Raw genomic sequence first — 22,709 nt, 5'->3', positions numbered from 1 at the left:
CCATACAGCAATCTGCTTCTCCTGCTCACTAATCCCTAACACAGCACTCTGCTCCTCCTGGTCACTAATCCCACACACAGCACTCTGCTTCTACTGGTCACTAATCCCCCACACAGCACTCTGCTTCTCCTGGTCACTAATCACCCCCACACAGCACTCTGCTTCTCCTGGTCACTAATCCCCCACACAGCACTCTGCTTCTCCCGGTCCCTAATCCCCCCACACAGCACTCTGCTTCTCCAGGTCACTACCCCCTCCACACAGCACTCTGCTTCTCCTGGTCACTAATCCCCCCACACAGCACTCTGGTTCTCCTGGTCACTAAACCCCCCACACAGCACTCTGCTTCTCCTGGTCACTAATCCCCCACACTGCTCTCTGCATCCCCTGGTCACTAATCCCACGCCCACTCAGCACTCTACTTCTCCACGTCACATACCTTCCCCCACACAGCACTCTGCTTCTCCTGGTCACTAATCAGCCACACACAGCACTCTACTTCTCCTGGTCACTAATCACCCCCCACACAGCACTCTGCTTCTCCTGGTCACTAATCACCGACACACAGCACTCTGCTTCTCCTGGTCACTAATCCCCACTCCCCCCACACACACAGCACTCTGCCTCTCCTGGTCACTAATGACCCGCACACAGCGCTCTGCTTCTCCTGGTCACTAACCCCCCCACACAGCACTCTGCTTCTCCTGGTCACTAATCCCCCACACAGCACTCTGCTTCTCCTGGTCACTAATCCCCCACACAGCACTCTGCTTCTCCTGGTCACTAATCCCCCACACAGTACTCTGCTTCTCCTGGTCACTAATCCCCCACACAGCACTCTGCTTCTCCTGGTCACTTATCCCCCACACAGCACTCTGCTTCTCCTGGTCACTAATCCCCCACACAGCACTCTGCTTCTCCTGGTCACTAATCCCCCACACAGTACTCTGCTTCTCCTGGTCACTAATCCCCCACACAGCACTCTGCTTCTCCTGGTCACTAATCCCCCACACAGCACTCTGCTTCTCCTGGTCACTAACCCCCCCATACAGCAATCTGCTTCTCCTGCTCACTAATCCCTAACACAGCACTCTGCTCCTCCTGGTCACTAATCCCACACACAGCACTCTGCTTCTACTGGTCACTAATCCCCCACACAGCACTCTGCTTCTCCTGGTCACTAATCACCCCCACACAGCACTCTGCTTCTCCTGGTCACTAATCCCCCACACAGCACTCTGCTTCTCCCGGTCCCTAATCCCCCCACACAGCACTCTGCTTCTCCAGGTCACTACCCCCTCCACACAGCACTCTGCTTCTCCTGGTCACTAATCCCCCCACACAGCACTCTGGTTCTCCTGGTCACTAAACCCCCCACACAGCACTCTGCTTCTCCTGGTCACTAATCCCCCACACTGCTCTCTGCATCCCCTGGTCACTAATCCCACGCCCACTCAGCACTCTACTTCTCCACGTCACATACCTTCCCCCACACAGCACTCTGCTTCTCCTGGTCACTAATCAGCCACACACAGCACTCTACTTCTCCTGGTCACTAATCACACCCCACACAGCACTCTGCTTCTCCTGGTCACTAATCACCGACACACAGCACTCTGCTTCTCCTGGTCACTAAGCCCCACTCCCCCCACACACACAGCACTCTGCCTCTCCTGGTCACTAATGACCCGCTCACAGCGCTCTGCTTCTCCTGGTCACTAACCCCCCCACACAGCACTCTGCTTCTCCTGGTCACTAATCCCCCACACAGCACTCTGCTTCTCCTGGTCACTAATCCCCCACACAGCACTCTGCTTCTCCTGGTCACTAATCCCCCACACAGTACTCTGCTTCTCCTGGTCACTAATCCCCCACACAGCACTCTGCTTCTCCTGGTCACTTATCCCCCACACAGCACTCTGCTTCTCCTGGTCACTAATCCCCCACACAGCACTCTGCTTCTCCTGGTCACTAATCCCCCACACAGTACTCTGCTTCTCCTGGTCACTAATCCCCCACACAGCACTCTGCTTCTCCTGGTCACTTATCCCCCACACAGCACTCTGCTTCTCCTGGTCACTTATCCCCCACACAGCACTCTGCTTCTCCTGGTCACTTATCCCCCACACAGCACTCTGCTTCTCCTGGTCACTACTCCCACCACACAGCACTCTCCTTCTCCCGGTCCCTAATCCCCCCACACAGCACTCTGCTTCTCGTGGTCACTACTCCCACCACACAGCACTCTGCTTCTCCTGGTCACTAATCCCCCACACAGCACTCTGCTTCTCCTGGTCACTAACCCCCCCCCCCCACCCCCATACAGCAATCTGCTTCTCCTGCTCACTAATCCCCAACACAGCACTCTGCTTCTCCTGGTCACTAATCCCCCACACAGCACTCTGCTTCTCCTGGTCACTAATCCCCCACACAGCACTCTGCTTCTCCTGGTCATTAATCCCCCCACACAGCACTCTGCTTCTCCTGGTCACTAATCACCCCCACACAGCACTCTGCTTCTCCTGGTCACTAATCCCCCAAACAGCACTCTGCTTCTCCCATCCCTAATCCCCGCACACATGACTCTGCTTCTCCTGGTCACTACTCCCACCACACAGCACTCTTCTTCTCCTGGTCACTAATCCCCCCACACAGCACTCTGGTTCTCCTGGTCACTAGTACCCCCACACTGCTCTCTGCATCCCCTGGTCACTAATCCCACGCCCACTCAGCATTCTGCTTCTCCACGTCACTTACCTTCCCCCAGACAGCACTCTGCTTCTCCTGGTCACTAATCTCCCCCACACTGCTCTCTGCTTCTCCCGGTCCCTAATCCCCCCACACAGCACTCTGCTTCTCCTGGTCACTGATCCCCCCACACTGCTCTCTGCTTCTCCTGGTCACTAATCCCACCACACAGCACTCTGCTTCTCCTGGTCACTAATCCCCCCACACAGCACTCTGCTGCTCCTGATCACTAATCCCCCAACACAGCACTCTGCTTCTCCTGGTCACTAATCCCCCCACACAGCACTCTGCTTCTCCTGGTCACTAATCCCCCCCACACAGCACTCTGCTTCTCCTGGTCACGTACCTACCCCCACACAGCACCATGCTTCTCCTGGTCAATAATACCGACACACAGCACTCTGCTTCTCCTGGTCACTAATTCCCCACACAGCACTCTGCTTCTCCTGGTCACTAATCTCCCCCACACAGCACTCTGCTTCTCCTGGTCACTAAGCCCCCCACACAGCACTCTGCTTCTCCTGGGCACTAATCCCCCACACAGCACTCTGCTTCTCCTGGTCACTAATCCCCCACACAGCACTCTGCTTCTCCTGGTCACTAATCCCACCACACAGCACTCTGCTTCTCCTGGTCACTAATCCCACCACACAGCACTCTGCTTCTCCTGGTCACTAATCCCACCACACAGCACTCTGCTTCTCCTGGTCACTAATCCCACCACACAGCACTCTGCTTCTCCTGGTCACTAATCCCACCACACAGCACTCTGCTTCTCCTGGTCACTAATCACCCCACACAGCACTCTGCTTCTCCTGGTCACTAATCCCCCACACAGCACTCTGCTTCTCCTGCTCACTAACCCCCACTCCCCCCACACACGCAGCACTCTGCTTCTCCTGGTCACTAATCCCACCACACAGCACTCTGCTTCTCCTGGTCACTAATCCCCCACACAGCACTCTGCTTCTCCTGGTCACTAATCCCCCCACACACAGCACTCTGCTTCTCCTGGTCACTAAACCCCCACACAGCACTCTGCTTCTCCTGCTCACTAACCCCCACTCCCCCCACACACACAGCACTCTGCTTCTCCTGGTCACTAATCCCCCACACAGCACTCTGCTTCTCCTGGTCACTAATCCCACCACACAGCACTCTGCTTCTCCTGGTCACTAACCCCCCCACACAGCACTCTGCTTCTCCTGATCACTAATCCCCCACACAGCACTCTGCTTCTCCTGGTCACTAATCCCCCCACACAGCACTCTGCTTCTCCCGGTCCCTAACCCCCCACACTGCTCTCTGCATCCCCTGGTCACTAATCCCACGCCCACTCAGCATTCTGCTTCTCCACGTCACTTACCTTCCCCCAGACAGCTCTCTGCTTCTCCCGGTCCCTAATCCCCCCACACAGCACTCTGCTTCTCCTGGTCACTGATCCCCCCACACTGCTCTCTGCTTCTCCTGGTCACTAATCCCACCACACAGCACTCTGCTTCTCCTGGTCACTAATCCCCCCACACAGCACTCTGCTGCTCCTGATCACTAATCCCCCAACACAGCACTCTGCTTCTCCTGGTCACTAATCCCCCCACACAGCACTCTGCTTCTCCTGGTCACTAATCCCCCCCACACAGCACTCTGCTTCTCCTGGTCACGTACCTACCCCCACACAGCACCATGCTTCTCCTGGTCAATAATACCGACACACAGCACTCTGCTTCTCCTGGTCACTAATTCCCCACACAGCACTCTGCTTCTCCTGGTCACTAATCTCCCCCACACAGCACTCTGCTTCTCCTGGTCACTAAGCCCCCCACACAGCACTCTGCTTCTCCTGGGCACTAATCCCCCACACAGCACTCTGCTTCTCCTGGTCACTAATCCCACCACACAGCACTCTGCTTCTCCTGGTCACTAATCACCCCACACAGCACTCTGCTTCTCCTGGTCACTAATCCCACCACACAGCACTCTGCTTCTCCTGGTCACTAATCACCCCACACAGCACTCTGCTTCTCCTGGTCACTAATCCCCCACACAGCACTCTGCTTCTCCTGCTCACTAACCCCCACTCCCCCCACACACGCAGCACTCTGCTTCTCCTGGTCACTAATCCCACCACACAGCACTCTGCTTCTCCTGGTCACTAATCCCCCACACAGCACTCTGCTTCTCCTGGTCACTAATCCCCCCACACACAGCACTCTGCTTCTCCTGGTCACTAAACCCCCACACAGCACTCTGCTTCTCCTGCTCACTAACCCCCACTCCCCCCACACACACAGCAATCTGCTTCTCCTGGTCACTAATCCCCCACACAGCACTCTGCTTCTCCTGGTCACTAATCCCACCACACAGCACTGTGCTTCTCCTGGTCACTAACCCCCCCACACAGCACTCTGCTTCTCCTGGTCACTAATCCCCCACACAGCACTCTGCTTCTCCTGGTCACTAATCCCCCCACACAGCACTCTGCTTCTCCCGGTCCCTAACCCCCCACACAGCACTCTGCTTCTCCTGGTCACTAATCCCCCACACAGCACTCTGCTTCTCCTGGTCACTAATCCCCCACACAGCACTCTGCTTCTCCCAGTCCTTAATCCCCCCACACAGCACTCTGCTTCTCCTCGTCACTAATCCCCCCCCCACACAGCATTCTGCGTCTCCTGGTCACTAATCCCCCCACACAGCACTCTGCTTCTCCAGGTCACTAATCCCCCACACAGCACTCTGCTTCTCCCAGTCCTTAATCCCCCCACACAGCACTCTGCTTCTCCTCGTCACTAATCCCCCCCACACAGCATTCTGCTTCTCCTGGTCACTAATCCCCCACACAGCTCTCTGCTTCTCCTGGTCACTAATCTCCCACACAGCACTCTGCTTCTCCCGGACCCTAATCCCCCCTAACAACACTCTGCTTCTCCTGGTCACTAATCCCACCACACAGCACTCTGCTTCTCCTGGTCACTAATCCCCCCACACACCACTGTGCTTCTCCCGCTCCCTAAACCCACCACACAGCACTCTGCTTCTCCTGGACACTAATCCCCCCACACAGCACTCTGCTTCTTCTGGTCACTAATCCCCCACACAGCACTCTGTTTCTCCTGGTCACTAATCCCCCCACACAGCACTCTGCTTCTCCTGGTCACTAATCCCCCCACACAGCACTCTGCTTCTCCTGATCACTAATCCCCCACACAGCACTCTGCTTCTCCCGGTCCCTAATCCCCCCACACAGCACTCTGCTTCTCCTGGTCACTAATCCCCACACACTGCTCTCTGCATCCCCTGGTCACTAATCCCACGCCCACTCAGCATTCTGCTTCTCCACGTCACTTACCTTCGCCCACACAGCACTCTGCTTCTCCTGGTCACTAATCCCCCCACACAGCACTCTGCTTCTCCTGGTCACTAATCCCCCCACACAGCACTCTGCTTCGCCTGGTCACTAATCCCCCACACAGCACTCTGCTTCTCCCGGTCCCTCATCCCCCCACACAGCACTCTGCTTCGCCTGGTCACGAATCCCCCCACACAGCACTCTGCTTCTCCCGGTCCCTCATCCCCCCACACAGCACTCTGCTTCACCTGGTCACTAATCCCCCACACAGCACTCTGCTTCTCCTGGTCACTAATCCCCCCACACAGCACTCTGCTTCGCCTGGTCACTAATCCCCCACACAGCACTCTGCTTCTCCCGGTCCCTCATCCCCCCACACAGCACTCTGCTTCTCCCGGTCCCTCATCCCCCCACACAGCACTCTGCTTCTCCTGGTCACTGATCCCCCCACACTGCTCTCTGCTTCTCCTGGTCACGAATCCCACCAGACAGCACTCTGCTTCTCCTGGTCACTAATCCCCCCACACAGCACTATGCTTCTCCTGATCTCTAATCCCCCCACACAGCACTCTGCTTCTCCTGGTCACTAATCCCCCCACACAGCACTCTGCTTCTCCTCGTCACTAATCCCCCCACACAGCACTCTGCTTCTCCTGGTCACGTACCTACCCCCACACAGCACCATGCTTCTCCTGGTCACTAATACCGACACACAGCACTCTGCTTCTCCTGGTCACTTACCTTCCCCCACACAGCACTCTGCTTCTCCTGGTCACTAAACCCCCACACAGCACTCTGCTTCTCCTGCTCACTTACCCCCACTCCCCCCACACACACAGCACTCTGCTTCCCCTGGTCACTAATCCCCCACACAGCACTCTGCTTCTCCTGGTCACTAATCCCACCACACAGCACTCTGCTTCTCCTGGTCACTAACCCCCCACACAGCACTCTGCTTCTCCTGGTCACTAATCCCCCACACAGCACTCTGCTTCTCCTGGTCACTAATCCCCCCACACAGCACTCTGCTTCTCCCGGTCCCTAACCCCCCACACAGCACTCTGCTTCTCCTGGTCACTAATCCCCCACACAGCACTCTGCTTCTCCTGGTCACTAATCCCCCACACAGCACTCTGCTTCTCCCAGTCCTTAATCCCCCCACACAGCACTCTGCTTCTCCTCGTCACTAATCCCCCCCAGACAGCATTCTGCTTCTCCTGGTCACTAATCCCCCCACACAGCACTCTGCTTCTCCAGGTCACTAATCCCCCCACACAGCACTCTGCTTCTCCCGGTCCCTAACCCCCACACAGCACTCTGCTTCTCCTGGTCACTAATCCCCCACACAGCACTCTGCTTTTCCCGGTGCCTAATCCCCCCACACAGCACTCTGCTTCTCCTGGTCACTAATCCCCCCACACACCACTGTGCTTCTCCCGCTCCCTAAACCCACCACACAGCACTCTGCTTCTCCTGGACACTAATCCCCCCACACAGCACTCTGCTTCTCCTGGTCACTAATCCCCCACACAGCACTCTGCTTCTCCTGGTCACTAACCCCCCCATACAGCAATCTGCTTCTCCTGCTCACTAATCCCTAACACAGCACTCTGCTCCTCCTGGTCACTAATCCCCCACACAGCACTCTGCTTCTCCTGGTCACTAATCACCCCCACACAGCACTCTGCTTCTCCTGGTCACTAATCCCCCACACAGCACTCTGATTCTCCTGGTCACTAATCACCCCCACACAGCACTCTGCTTCTCCTGGTCACTAATCACCCCCACACAGCACTCTGCTTCTCCTGGTCACTAATCCCCCACACAGCACTCTGCTTCTCCTGGTCACTAATCACCCCCACACAGCACTCTGATTCTCCTGGTCACTAATCACCCCCACACAGCACTCTGCTTCTCCTGGTCACTAATCCCCCCACACAGCACTCTGGTTCTCCTGGTCACTAAACCCCCCACACAGCACTCTGCTTCTCCTGGTCACTAATCCCCCACACTGCTCTCTGCATCCCCTGGTCACTAATCCCACGCCCACTCAGCACTCTACTTCTCCACGTCACATACCTTCCCCCACACAGCACTCTGCTTCTCCTGGTCACTAATCAGCCACACACAGCACTCTACTTCTTCTGGTCACTAATCACCCCCCACACAGCACTCTGCTTCTCCTGGTCACTAATCACCGACACACAGCACTCTGCTTCTCCTGGTCACTAATCCCCACTCCCCCCACACACACAGCACTCTGCCTCTCCTGGTCACTAATGACCCGCACACAGCGCTCTGCTTCTCCTGGTCACTAACCCCCCCACACAGCACTCTGCTTCTCCTGGTCACTAATCCCCCACACTGCACTCTGCTTCTCCTGGTCACTAATCCCCCACACAGTACTCTGCTTCTCCTGGTCACTAATCCCCCACACAGCACTCTGCTTCTCCTGGTCACTTATCCCCCACACAGCACTCTGCTTCTCCTGGTCACTAATCCCCCCACACAGCACTCTGCTTCTCCTGGTCACTAATCACCCCCACACAGCACTCTGCTTCTCCTGGTCACTAATGCCCCACACAGCACTCTGCTTCTCCCGGTCCCTCATCCCCCCACACAGCACTCTGCTTCTCCTGGTCACTACTCCCACCACACAGCACTCTCCTTCTCCCGGACCCTAATCCACCCACACAGCACTCTCCTTCTCCCGGTCCCTAATCCCCCCACACAGCACTCTGCTTCTCGTGGTCACTACTCCCACCACACAGCACTCTGCTTCTCCTGGTCACTAATCCCCCACACAGCACTCTGCTTCTCCTGGTCACTAACCCCCCCCCCCCCCATACAGCAATCTGCTTCTCCTGCTCACTAATCCCCAACACAGCACTCTGCTTCTCCTGGTCACTAATCCCCCACACAGCACTCTGCTTCTCCTGGTCATTAATCCCCCCACACAGCACTCTGCTTCTCCTGGTCACTAATCACCCCCACACAGCACTCTGCTTCTCCTGGTCACTAATCCCCCAAACAGCACTCTGCTTCTCCTGGTCACTAATCCCCCCACACTGCTCTCTGCATCCCCTGGTCACTAATCCCACGCCCACTCAGCATTCTGCTTCTCCACGTCACTTACCTTCCCCCAGACAGCACTCTGCTTCTCCTGGTCACTAATCTCCCCCACACTGCTCTCTGCTTCTCCCCGTCCCTAATCCCCCCACACAGCACTCTGCTTCTCCTGGTCACTGATCCCCCCACACTGCTCTCTGCTTCTCCTGGTCATTAATCCCACCACACAGCACTCTGCTTCTCCTGGTCACTAATCCCCCCACACAGCACTCTGCTGCTCCTGATCACTAATCCCCCAACACAGCACTCTGCTTCTCCTGGTCACTAATCCCCCCACACAGCACTCTGCTTCTCCTGGTCACTAATCCCCCCACACAGCACTCTGCTTCTCCTGATCACTAATCCCCCCACACAGCACTCTGCTTCTCCTGATCACTAATCCCCCCACACAGCACCATTCTTCTCCTGGTCACTAATACCGACACACAGCACTCTGCTTCTCCTGGTCACTTACCTTCCCCCACACAGCACTCTGCTTCTCCTGGCAACTAAACCCCCACACAGCACTCTGCTTCTCCTGGTCACTAATTCCCCACACAGCACTCTGCTTCTCCTGGTCACTAATCTCCCCCACACAGCACTCTGCTTCTCCTGGTCACTAAGCCCCCCACACAGCACTCTGCTTCTCCTGGGCACTAATCCCCCACACAGCACTCTGCTTCTCCTGGTCACTAATCCCACCACACAGCACTCTGCTTCTCCTGGTCACTAAGCCCCCCACACAGCACTCTGCTTCTCCTGGGCACTAATCCCCCACACAGCACTCTGCTTCTCCTGGTCACTAATCCCACCACACAGCACTCTGCTTCTCCTGGTCACTAATCCCCCACACAGCACTCTGCTTCTCCTGGTCACTAATCCCACCACACAGCACTCTGCATCTCCTGGTCACTAATCACCCCACACAGCACTCTGCTTCTCCTGGTCACTAATCCCCCACACAGCACTCTGCTTCTCCTGCTCACTAACCCCCACTCCCCCCACACACGCAGCACTCTGCTTCTCCTGGTCACTAATCACCCCACACAGCACTCTGCTTCTCCTGGTCACTAATCCCACCACACAGCACTCTGCTTCTCCTGGTCACTAAACCCCCACACAGCACTCTGCTTCTCCTGCTCACTAATCCCCACTCCCCCCACACACGCCGCACTCTGCTTCTCCTGGTCACTAATCCCCCACACAGCACTCTGCTTCTCCTGGTCACTAACCCCCCCACACAGCACTCTGCTTCTCCTGGTCACTAATCCCCCACACAGCACTCTGCTTCTCCTGGTCACTAATCCCCCACACAGCACTCTGCTTCTCCTGGTCACAAATCCCCCACACAGCACTCTGCTTCTCCTGGTCACTAAACCCCCACACAGCACTCTGCTTCTCCTGCTCACTAACCCCCACTCCCCCCACACACGCAGCACTCTGCTTCTCCTGGTCACTAATCCCCCACACAGCACTCTGCTTCTCCTGGTCACTAATCACCACACACAGCACTCTGCTTCTCCTGGTCACTAATCACCCCACACAGCACTCTGCTTCTCCTGGTCACTAAACCCCCACACAGCCCTCTGCTTCTCCTGCTCACTAACCCCCACTCCCCCCCCACACGCAGCACTCTGCTTCTCACTGGTCACTAACCCCCCCACACAGCACTCTGCTTCTCCTGGTCACTAATCCCCCACAAAGCACTCTGCTTCTCCTGGTCACTAATCCCCCACACAGCACTCTGCTTCTCCTGGTCACTAATCCCCCACACAGCACTCTGCTTCTCCTGGTCACTAAACCCCCACACAGCACTCTGCTTCTCCTGCTCACTAACCCCCACTCCCCCCACACACGCAGCACTCTGCTTCTCCTGGTCACTAATCCCCCACACAGCACTCTGCTTCTCCTGGTCACTAATCCCCCACACAGCACTCTGCTTCTCCTGGTCACTAATCCCCCACACAGCACTCTGCTTCTCCTGGTCACTCAACCCCCACACAGCACTCTGCTTCTCCTGCTCACTAACCCCCACTCCCCCCACACACGCAGCACTCTGCTTCTCCTGGTCACTAATCCCCCACACAGCACTCTGCTTCTCCTGGTCACTAATCCCACCACACAGCACTCTGCTTCTCCTGGTCACTAACCCCCCCACACAGCAGTCTGCTTCTCCTGGTCACTAATCCCCCACACAGCACTCTGCTTCTCCAGGTCACTAATCCCCCACAGAGCACTCTGCTTCTCCCGGTCCTTAATCCCCCCACACAGCACTCTGCTTCTCCTGGTCACTAATCCTCCACACAGCACTCTGCTTCTCCCGGTGCCGAATCCCCCCACACAGCACTCTGCTTCTCCCGGACCCTCATCCCCCCACACAACACTCTGCTTCTCCTGGTCACTAATCCCACCACACAGCACTCTGCTTCTCCTGGTCACTAACAGCCCCCCCCCCCCCCCCGTTCCCACCCCCCCCCCCACACACAGCACTCTGCTTCTCCTGGTCACTAATCCTCCCACACAGCACTCTGCTTCTCCTGGTCACTAATCCCCCACACAGCACTCTGCTTCTCCTGGTCACTAACCCCCCATACAGCAATCTGCTTCTCCTGCTCACTAATCCCCAACACAGCACTCTGCTTCTCCTGGTCACTAATCCCCCACACAGCACTCTCCTTCTCCTGGTCACTAATCCCCCACACAGCACTCTGCTTCTCCTGGTCACTAATCCCCAACACAGCACTCTGCTTCTCCTGGTCACTAATCCCCCACACAGCACTCTGCTTCTCCCGATCCCTAATCCCCCCACACAGCACTCTGCTTCTCCTGGTCACTACTGCCACCACACAGCACTCTGCTTCTCCTGGTCACTAATCCCCCCACACAGCACTCTGGTTCTCCTGGTCACTAAACCCCCCACACAGCACTCTGCTTCTCCTGGTCACTAATCCCCCCACACAGCACTCTGCTTCTCCTGGTCACTAAACCCCCCACACAGCACTCTGCTTCTCCCGATCCCTAATCCCCCCACACAGCACTCTGCTTCTCCTGGTCACTACTGCCACCACACAGCACTCTGCTTCTCCTGGTCACTAATCCCCCCACACAGCACTCTGGTTCTCCTGGTCACTAAACCCCCCACACAGCACTCTACTTCTCCCGGTCCCTAATCCCCCCACACAGCACTCTGCTTCTCCTGGTCACTAATCAGCCACACACAGCACTCTGCTTCTCCTGGTCACTAATCCCCCACACAGCACTCTGCTTCTCCTGGTCACTACTCCCACCACACAGCACTCTGCTTCTCCTGGTCACTAACCCCCCACACAGCACTCTGCTTCTTCTGGTCACTAACCCCCCCCACACAGCACTCTGCTTCTCCCGGTGCCTAATCCCTTCACACAGCACTCTGCTTCTCCTGGTCACTACTCCCTCTCCGCACAGCACTCTCCTTCTCCCGGTCCCTAACCCCCCACACAGCACTCTGCTTCTCCTGTTCACTAATCCCCCCACACAGCACTCTGCTTCTCCTGGTCACTAACCCCCCACACAGAGCACTCTGCTTCTCCCGGTGCCTAATCCCCCCACACAGCACTCTGCTTCTCCTGGTCACTAATCCCCAACACAGCACTCTACTTCTCCCGGTCCCTAATCCCCCCACACAGCACTCTGCTTCTCCTGGTCACTAAACCCCCCACACAGCACTCTACTTCTCCCGGTCCCTAATCCCCCCACACAGGACTCTGCTTCTCCTGGTCACTAATCCCCCCACACAGCACTCTGGTTCTCCTGGTCACTAAACCCCCCACACAGCACTCTGCTTCTCCTGGTCACTAATCCCCCCCCACACAGCACTCTGGTTCTCCTGGTCACTAAACCCCCCACACAGCACTCTACTTCTCCCGGTCCCTAATCCCCCGACACAGCACTCTGCTTCTCCTGGTCACTAATCCCTCCTCACAGCACTCTGCTTCTCCTGGTCACTAATCCCCAACACAGCACTCTGCTTCTCCCGGTCCCTAATCCCCCCACACAGCACTCTGCTTCTCCTGATCACTAACCCCCCCACACAGCACTCTGCTTCTCCTGGTCACTTATCCCCCACACAGCACTCTGCTTCTCCCGGTCCCTAATCCCCCCACACAGCACTCTGCTTCTCCTGGTCACTTATCCCCCACACAGCACTCTGCTTCTCCTGGTCACTAATCCCCAACACAGCACTCTGCTTCTCCCGGTCCCTAATCCCCCCACACAGCACTCTGCTTCTCCTGATCACTAACCCCCCCACACAGCACTCTGCTTCTCCTGGTCACTTATCCCCCACACTGCACTCTGCTTCTCCCGGTCCCTAATCCCCCCACACAGCACTCTGCTTCTCCCGGTCCCTAATCCCCCCACACAGCACTCTGCTTCTCCTGATCACTAATCCCACCACACAGCACTCTGCTTCTCCTGGTCACTAACCCCCCCACACAGCACTCTGCTTCTCCTGGTCACTAATCCCCCCACACAGCACTCTGCTTCTCCTGATCACTAATCCCCCCACACAGCACTCTGCTTCTCCTGGTCACTAATCTCACCCACACAGCGCTCTGCTTCTCCTGGTCACTAACCCCCCCACACAGCACTCTGCTTCTCCTGCTCACTAATCCCCCACACAGCACTCTGCTTCTCCTGCTCACTAATCCCCCACACAGCACTCTGCATCTCCTGCTCAATAATCCCCCCACACAGCACTCTGCTTCTCCTGGTCACTATCCCCCCCACACAGCACTCTGCTTCTCCTGGTCACTAATCCCACCACACAACACTCTGCTTCTCCTGGTCACTAATCTCACCACACAGCACTCTGCTTCTCCTGGTCACTAATCCCACCACACAGCACTCTGCTTCTCCTGGTCACTAATCACCCCACACAGCACTCTGCTTCTCCTGGTCACTAACCCCCACTCCCCCCACACACACAGCACTCTGTTCTCCTTGTCACATCTCCTGAAATGAGGTACGTCTTTATATCACTTACATTCCCAGGATGCTCTCTGGATCTCTCCCTGCAGATTACCAGTGACAAAACCAGAAGAAAGAAAAGAAAATAAAAAGGGAAAATGCACCTCCTCCCACAGTGCTCCTCATTACCTCATTGCTCCAAATGACCAATTCTCACTCGGGATCTCTCACTCAGGCTGTTTCTAACTTTACCTGCACAAAGCTTAATGTCCTTCGTCAAACTGGGAGACCAAAACTGCACACAATATTCAAGGTGTGGCCTCACAAAGGCCCTGTATAACTGCAACAGGTTTGGCCTCCTTATCTGAGGAAGAATGTTCTTGCTCTAGAAGGAGTGCAGCGAAGGTTTATCAAGCTGATTCCTGGGATGTCAGGACTGATATATGACGGGAGATTGAAACAGTTAGGATTGCGTTCGCTGGAGTTCAGAAGAATGAGGGGAGATGTCACAGAAACCTATAAAATTCTAACAAGACAAGCCAGGGTAGATGCAGGAAGGATGTTCCTGATGGTGGGTGTGTCCAGAACCAGGGGGCACAGTCTGAGGATTCGGGGTAAACCATTAAGGCCTGAGATGAGTGGATGTTATTTCACCCAGAGAGTGTTGAGTCTGTGAAATTCAGTATCACAGGAAGTAGTTGAGGCCAAAACATTTTTAGCAGGATTCTCCGACCCCCCCCGCCGGGTCAGAGAATCCCCGGGGGTCAGCACGAATCCTGCCCCACCACCCTGACGTCGGCTGCGATATTCGCCGGCACAATTTTTCGGGTGGGGGCGTGGTTCATGCCACGCCGGTCGGGGCCGTTGGCAGCGGCCCCCCCGTAAATTCCCCATGCCCCGATGGGCCGAGCGGCCGTCCGTTTTTTGCCAGAACCGCCTTTGTGGGTTATACATGGTCTGACACGGCGGGACCTGGCAGGTAAGTCAGCGGGGGCGGTCCTCGGGGGGTCGCGGGGGGATCCGACCCCGGAGGGGGCCCCCACGGTGGCCTGGCCCGCGATCGGGGCCCACCGATCTGCGGGCGGGCCTGTGCCGTGGGGGCACTCCTTCTTTCTGCGCCAGCCTCTGTAGGGCTACGCCATGTCCAGCGCGGAGAAGAGAAACCCCCCACGCATGCACCAAAACACGCCAGCGGTTCCACGCATGCGCGGGATCATGCCGGCCCTTTGGCGCATGTGCAAACTCACGCAGTCGCTATGGCTCCGGCTGGTGCGGCGCCAACCCGTCCGGGGAGAATTCCGCACTTTCGGGGGCTGTTGACGGCGGAGTGGTTCGCGCCGGTTTTCCCGCCGCCGTGGGGACTTAGTACCTGGAAAGGAGAATCCCGCCCTTTATGTTTAAAGAGACGGCTAGATATAGCACTTACGGTGAAGTCAATCGAAGGATATGGGGAAAGCGGGATTAGGCTATTTAGTTGGATGATCAGTCAGATGTTCCTTTCTGGTAGAGTATTAGACATGCATTAAAAATTATAATATCATTCAAAGAATATTTACACTTAATTACCTTGTAAATTGATATCTGATATGTTGCAGAATGACTAAATAGCAGCAGGTTAGATGTTTACATTTTCCATTCCATCACATTACTAATTAAAAACTATTGCCCAACACATGCAGGCAATCAAGCATGAGTCGTTGGACAGTGATCAGGAGCAGGAGCCCTGGCTGATTTCCCCTTTCTGTCTAACCCAGGAGTCACTGGACAGTGATCAGGAGCAGGAGCCCTGGCTGATTTCCCCTTTCTGTCTAACCCAGGAGTCACTGGACAGTGATCAGGAGCAGGAGCCCTGGCTGATTTCCCCTTTCTGTCTAACCCAGGAGTCATTGGACAGTGATCAGGAGCAGGAGCCCTGGCTGATTTCCCCTTTCTGTCTAACCCAGGAGTCGTTGGACAGTGATCAGGAGCAGGAGCCCTGGCTGATTTCCCCTTTCTGTCTAACCCAGGAGTCATTGGACAGTGATCAGGAGCAGGAGCCCGGGCTGATTTCCCCTTTCTGTCTAACCCAGGAGTCAGTGGACAGTGATCAGGAGCAGGAGCCCGGGCTGATTTCCCCTTTCTGTCTAACCCAGGAGTCATTGGACAGGGATCAGGAGCAGGAGCCCGGGCTGATTTCCCCCCTCACTAACCCAGGAGTCACTGGACAGTGATCAGGAGCAGGAGCCCTGGCTGATTTCCCCTTTCTGTCTAACCCAGGAGTCACTGGACAGTGATCAGGAGCAGGAGCCCGGGCTGATTTCCCCTTTCTGTCTAACCCAGGAGTCATTGGACAGGGATCAGGAGCAGGAGCCCTGGCTGATTTCCCCCTCACTAACCCAGGAGTCATTGGACAGTGATCAGGAGCAGGAGCCCTGGCTGATTTCCCCTTTCTGTCTAACCCAGGAGTCACTGGACAGTGATCAGGAGCAGGAGCCCTGGCTGATTTCCCCTTTCTGTCTAACCCAGGAGTCACTGGACAGTGATCAGGAGCAGGAGCCCTGGCTGATTTCCCCCCTCACTGACCCAGGAGTCATTGGACAGGGATCAGGAGCAGGAGCCCTGGCTGATTTCCCCTTTCTGTCTAACCCAGGAGTCACTGGACAGTGATCAGGAGCAGGAGCCCTGGCTGATTTCCCCCCTCACTGACCCAGGAGTCATTGGACAGGGATCAGGAGCAGGTGCCCTGGCTGATTTCCCCCCTCACTGACCCAGGAGTCATTGGACAGTGATCAGGAGCCCTGGCTGATTTCCCCTTTCTGTCTAACCCAGGAGTCACTGGACAGTGATCAGGAGCAGGAGCCCTGGCTGATTTCCCCTTTCTGTCTAACCCAGGAGTCACTGGACAGTGATCAGGAGCAGGAGCCCTGGCTGATTTCTCCTTTCTGTCTAACCCAGGAGTCACTGGACAGTGATCAGGGGCAGGAGCCTTGGCTGATTTCCCCTTTCTGTCTAACCCAGGAGTCACTGGACAGTGATCAGGAGCAGGAGCCTTGGCTGATTTCCCCCCTCACTAACCCAGGGGTAGCGCAGGCGTATTGGGTGGGTAGCGCTCCCGCTGGGGCGGCTGTCTGTGGGGCCTATGAAGCATAGGAGGAGTGGGCCGTGCGATTGGGGGTGTAGGACTGGACATTGCGCAGGGCGACCGTCATGGAGAGCGCTAGTGTTTTAGTCTCTGCGAGGTCGCGCGTGGTCCCTTCTAGGAGCCGCTGCCTGAATACATCAGAACCAATCCCAGTTACAAATGAGTCCCGCATAAGGAGATCTGAGTGCTCCTTAGCTGTAATGTCCTGGCAGTCACAGTCCCGAACTAATGGGATCAGGGCCCTCCTGAAGTCCTCGACTGACTCACCAGGTAGTTGAGTACGCGTTGCGAGTGCGTGTCTGGCGAAGAGCGTGTTCGTCTTCTATTCATAATTTTCTTTGAGTCGAGTCATGGCATCAGCATAATTGGGCGCATCCTGGATTAGCGGGAAGACTTTGGAGCTGAGTCTGGAGTACAATATTTGAATCTTCTGAGCCTCTGGAAGAGGGGTCGGCGCCGCTTTGATATACGCTTCAAAACAAGCTAGCCAGTGCTGAAAGTCCTTTCTGGCGTCGCTTGCGTGTGGATGCAGCTGCAGGCGAACTGGTTTAATCGGGAGGTCCATCTTCTGAGCCTGATACTAATAAATTGAGGCACGATCAATTTGATTGGAGACAAAGTTGAATCCAAACTGAGGGTTTATTAGTATCAGATGTGTGGCCTCCCACAGCAGCTGGCGAAATGGCTGCGAGCTGGAGGCCACGCATATTTATAATCCGCCTCCTGGGCGGAGCTAGCATGCAGGGGCCACAGGTGAACCTGTAGTGCAGTTTCTACCTTACAACCCCTAATATCAGAACACAATGGTTTACCACACCTAGGAGTCAGTGGACAGTGATCAGGAGCAGGAATCCTGGCTGATTTCCTGTTTCTGTCTAACCCAGGAGTCAGTGGACAGTGATCAGGAGCAGGAGCCCTGGCTGATTTCCCCCCTCACTAACCCAGGGGTAGCGCAGGCGTATTGGGTGGGTAGCGCTCCCGCTGGGGCGGCTGCCTGTGGGGCCCATGAAGCGTTGGAGGAGTGGGCCGCGCGATTGGGGGCGTAGGACTAGACATTGCACAGGGTGACCGTTATGGCGAGCACTAGTGTTTTAGTCTCTGCGAGGTTGCTTCTAGTGACAGGGATCAGGAGCAGGAACCCGTGTTGATTTCCCCTTTCTGTCTAACCCAGGAGTCAGTGATCAGGAGCAGGAGCCCTGGCTGATTTCCCCCCTCACTAACCCAGGAGTCATTGGACAGTGATGAGGAGCAGGAGCCCTGGCTGATTTCCCCTTTCTGTCTAACCCAGGAGTCACTGGACAGTGATCAGGAGCAGGAACCCTGGCTGATTTCCTCTTTCTGTCTAACCCAGGAGTCATTGGACAGGGATCAGGAGCAGGAGCCCTGGCTGATTTCCCCCCTCACTAACCCAGGAGTCATTGGACAGGGATCAGGAGCAGGAGCCCTGGCTGATTTCCCCTTTCTGTCTAACCCAGGAGTCACTGGACAGTGATCAGGAGCAGGAGCCCTGGCTGATTTCCCCTTTCTGTCTAACCCAGGAGTCATTGGACAGGGATCAGGAGCAGGAGCCCTGGCTGATTTCCCCTTTCTGTCTAACCCAGGAGTCACTGGACAGTGATCAGGAGCAGGAGCCCTGGCTGATTTCTCCCACTCACTAACCCAGGAGTCACTGGACAGTGATCAGGAGCAGGAGCCCTGGCTGATTTCCCCTTTCTGTCTAACCCAGGGGTCAGTGGACAGTGATCAGGAGCAGGAGCCCTGGCTGATTTCCCCCCTCACTAACCCAGGAGTCACTGGACAGTGATCAGGAGCAGGTGCCCTGGCTGATTTCCCCCCTCACTAACCCAGGAGTCACTGGACAGGGATCAGGAGCAGGAGCCCGGGCTGATTTCCCCTTTCTGTCTAACCCAGGAGTCACTGGACAGTGATCAGGAGCAGGAGCCCTGGCTGATTTCCCCTTTCTGTCTAACCCAGGAGTCACTGGACAGTGATCAGGAGCAGGAGCCCTGGCTGATTTCCCCTTTCTGTCTAACCCAGGAGTCACTGGACAGTGATCAGGGGCAGGAGCCTTGGCTGATTTCCCCCCTCACTAACCCAGGGGTAGCGCAGGCGTATTGGGTGGGTAGCGCCCCCGCTGGGGCGGCTGCCTGTGGGGCCCATGAAGCGTTGGAGGAGTGGGCCGCGCGATTGGGGGTGTAGGACTGGACATTGGGTGACCGTCATGGAGAGCGCTAGTGTTTTAGTCTCTGCGAGGTCGCGCGTGGTCCCTTCTAGGAGCCGCTGCCTGAATACATCAGAACCAATCCCAGTTACAAATGAGTCCCGCATAAGGAGATCTGAGTGCTCCTTAGCTGTAATGTCCTGACAGTCACAGTCCCGAACTAATGGGTCAGGGCCCTCCTGAAGTCCTCGACTGACTCACCAGGTAGTTGAGTACGCGTTGCGAGCGCGTGTCTGGTGAAGAGCGTGTTCGTCTTCTGTTCATGATTTTCTTTGAGTCGAGTCATGGCATCAGCGTAATTGGAACTGGCCCCGGGGGGTGCCCCCACGGTGGCCTGGCCCGCGCTCGGGGCCCACCGATCCGCGGGCAGGCCTGAGCCGTGGGGGCACTCTTTCCCTTCCGCCTCCGCCACGGTCTCCACCATGGCGGAGGCGGAAGAGACTCCCTCCACTGCGCATGCGTGGGAAACTGTCAGCGGCCGCTGATTCTCCCGCGCATGCGCCGCCCGGAGATGTCATTTCCGCGCCAGCTGGCGGGGCAACAAAGGCCGTTTCCGCCAGCTGGCGGGTCGGAAATTCCTCCGGCACCGGCCTAGCCCCTCAATGTTGGGGCTCGGCCCCCAAAGATGCGGAGCATTCCGCACCTTTGGGGCAGCGCGATGCCCGTCTGATTGGCACCGTTTTGGGCGCCAGTCGGCGGACATCGCGCCGTTTCGGGAGAATTTCGCCCCAGGAGCAGGAAGCCTGGCTGATTTCCCCTTTCTGTCTAACCCAGGAGTCAGTGGACAGTGATCAGGAGCAGGAACCCTGGCTGATTTCCCCTCTCCCGCACCCAGGGGTCATTGGACAGTGATCAGGAGCAGGAAGCCTGGCTGATTTCCCCTCTCCCTAACCCAGAAGTCAGTGGACAGTGATCAGGGGCAGGAACCCTGGCTGAGTTCCCCTCTCCCGCACCCAGGAGTCAGTGGACAGGGATCAGGGGCAGTAACCCGTGTCGATTTTCCCTCTCTATCTCTCTGACGTATTCATTACTGGACAGTGATGAGGAGCAGGAGCCCTGGCTGATTTCCCCTTTCTGTCTAACCCAGGTGTCAGCGGACAATGATCAGGAGCAGGAACCCTGGCTGATTTCCTCTCTCCCTAACCCAGGAACCCTGGCTGATGTCCTCTTTCTCTCTCTCTCTGACGCAGGGGTCCCCTCTCTCTATTCTGGACATCACTGGGCAATGCCATTCCTGTTCTGTGTGGAACTCAGCTTGCCAAGAATGACATTCACCTCAAAGTGTTGATTTGATACCAAGAAACTGCCAGAAGCTATTTAAATTGGAATGAAACTTTTCCGGATTGTGACTGCCTCGATGTTTACCTGCAGCATCAGTGACCCTGATCCAGAAAATGCCCAGCAGGATTCCGATGTGAAGGTAGTACTTCATACCTCAAGGCTGCTCACACCACAAGTGAGCAATAGCGGTGAGGAGACGGGTGAGCAGTGTCCTGGGAACAACTCCTTATTTATACTGAAGCAGGAGAATTTTCCTGGCCTTGACTAGAACAGGAATGTGACTGTGGTCCTGCTGCATTATTACATTGGAAATGTTTCAAGTCAGGGTTCAATTGAGAGGAGATTTACTGCATTCCAACATCAATTTCAACAAAGCTGATTATTTGGATTCCTATTCTTGGTAAAGTCTCTTTGTGAAAAGCAGCGTCAGATGGGGCTCTGTGGTGGAATGTGAAGCTTTGCTGGAGTTTCGTTTGTGCTGAGCTGTCTGCCCTCAAAATGACTGTTTCCGTAGAAATGGAGCCCGGAATCTGCACTTCAAACACACAGATTAATCACCAAGGATAATAGTGATACTGGATCGTGGGACAGAGAGAAGCTACAATCATAGGAAGCATACGGCACAGAAAGAGGCCACGCTGTCCATCGTGTCAGCAAGGGGCAGCACGGTAGCATGGTGGTTAGCACAATTGCTTCACAGCTCCAGGGTCCCAGGTTCGGTTCCGGCTTGGGTCACTGTCTGTGCGGAGTCTGCACATCCTCCCCGTGTGTGCGTGGGTTTCCTCCGGGTGCTCCGGTTTCCTCCCACAGTCCAAAGATGTGCAGGTTAGGTGGATTGGCCATGCTAAATTGCCCTTAGTGCCCAAAATTGCCCTTAGTGTTGGGTGGGGTTACTGGGTTATGGGGATAGGGTGGAGGTGTTGACCTTGGGTAGGGTGCTCTTTCCAAGAGCCGGTGCAGACTCGATGGGCCGAATGGCCTCTTTCTGCACTGTAAATTCTATGATCTATGTGTCTGTACTGGCCTATAACCGAACCACCCAGCCTAATCTGTAGCTCTGCAGGGTTACAGCTCTTGAGGTGCAAATCCAGATACATTTTAAATGAATTGAGGGTACCTGCCTCTACCACCCTTTCAGGCAGTGAGTTCCACACACCTACCACCCTCTGGATGAAAAAATGTTTTCTCATCTCCCCAAACTTTCCAATCAATCACTTTAAATCTATGTGGCAGTCTCTGAGCTCTCTGCTGAGGTAAATAGGATCCTCCCATCCATTCTATGCAGGCCCCTCACTATTTTCTACATCTCAATCAAATCTCCCCTCAGCCTCCTCAGTTCCAAGGCAAACAATCCCAGCCTATCCATTCTTTCCTCAAAGCTGCAATTTTCCAGTCCTGCAACATCCTCATAAATCTCCTCTGTGCCCTCTCTAACATCCTGAATGAAATGGGGTCACCAGATATGGATGAGGTAGCAGCGGCAACGGTCTGGGAGGTTCTGAAGGCAACAAACAAAACAAAGAACAAAGAAATGTACAGCACAGGAACAGGCCCTTCGGCCCTCCAAGCCCGTGCCGACCATACTGCCCGACTAAACTACAATCTTCTACACTTCCTGGGTCCGTATCCTTCTATTCCCATCCTATTCATATATTTGTCAAGATGCCCCTTAAATGTCCCTATCGTCCCTGCCTCCACTACCTCCTCCGGTAGTGAGTTCCAGGCACCCACTACCCTCTGCGTAAAAAACTTGCCTCGTACATCTACTCTAAACTTTGCCCCTCTCACCTTAAACCTATGCCCCCTAGTAATTGACCCCTCTACCCTGGGGAAAAGCCTCTGACTATCCACTCTGTCTATGCCCCTCATAATTTTGTATACCTCTATCAGGTCGCCCCTCAACCTCCTTCGTTCCAGTGAGAACAAACCGAGTT

The 22,709-nt window shown here is 55.7% G+C and overlaps 1 protein-coding gene across 1 annotated transcript in view; it reads right to left on the bottom strand.

The window, feature by feature from the left end:
- The window catches only part of LOC140430892 (C-C motif chemokine 18-like), a 122,560-nt gene extending 101,522 nt beyond the window's left edge, over positions 1-21,038 (bottom strand). Inside the window, exon 1 of the mRNA XM_072518671.1 lies at positions 20,860-21,038. Within this exon, the coding sequence (XP_072374772.1) occupies positions 20,860-20,926 (67 nt within the window). The 5' untranslated portion in view covers positions 20,927-21,038. The remainder of the gene's footprint in view (positions 1-20,859) is intronic.
- Positions 21,039-22,709: the final 1,671 nt, after the last annotated feature.

The sequence above is a fragment of the Scyliorhinus torazame genome, chromosome 10 (genome assembly GCF_047496885.1).
Source record: "Scyliorhinus torazame isolate Kashiwa2021f chromosome 10, sScyTor2.1, whole genome shotgun sequence".
Lineage (NCBI taxonomy): Eukaryota > Metazoa > Chordata > Chondrichthyes > Carcharhiniformes > Scyliorhinidae > Scyliorhinus > Scyliorhinus torazame.
Note: the sequence above shows the minus strand (reverse complement) of the source record. Positions and strands in the feature narration are given on the sequence as shown.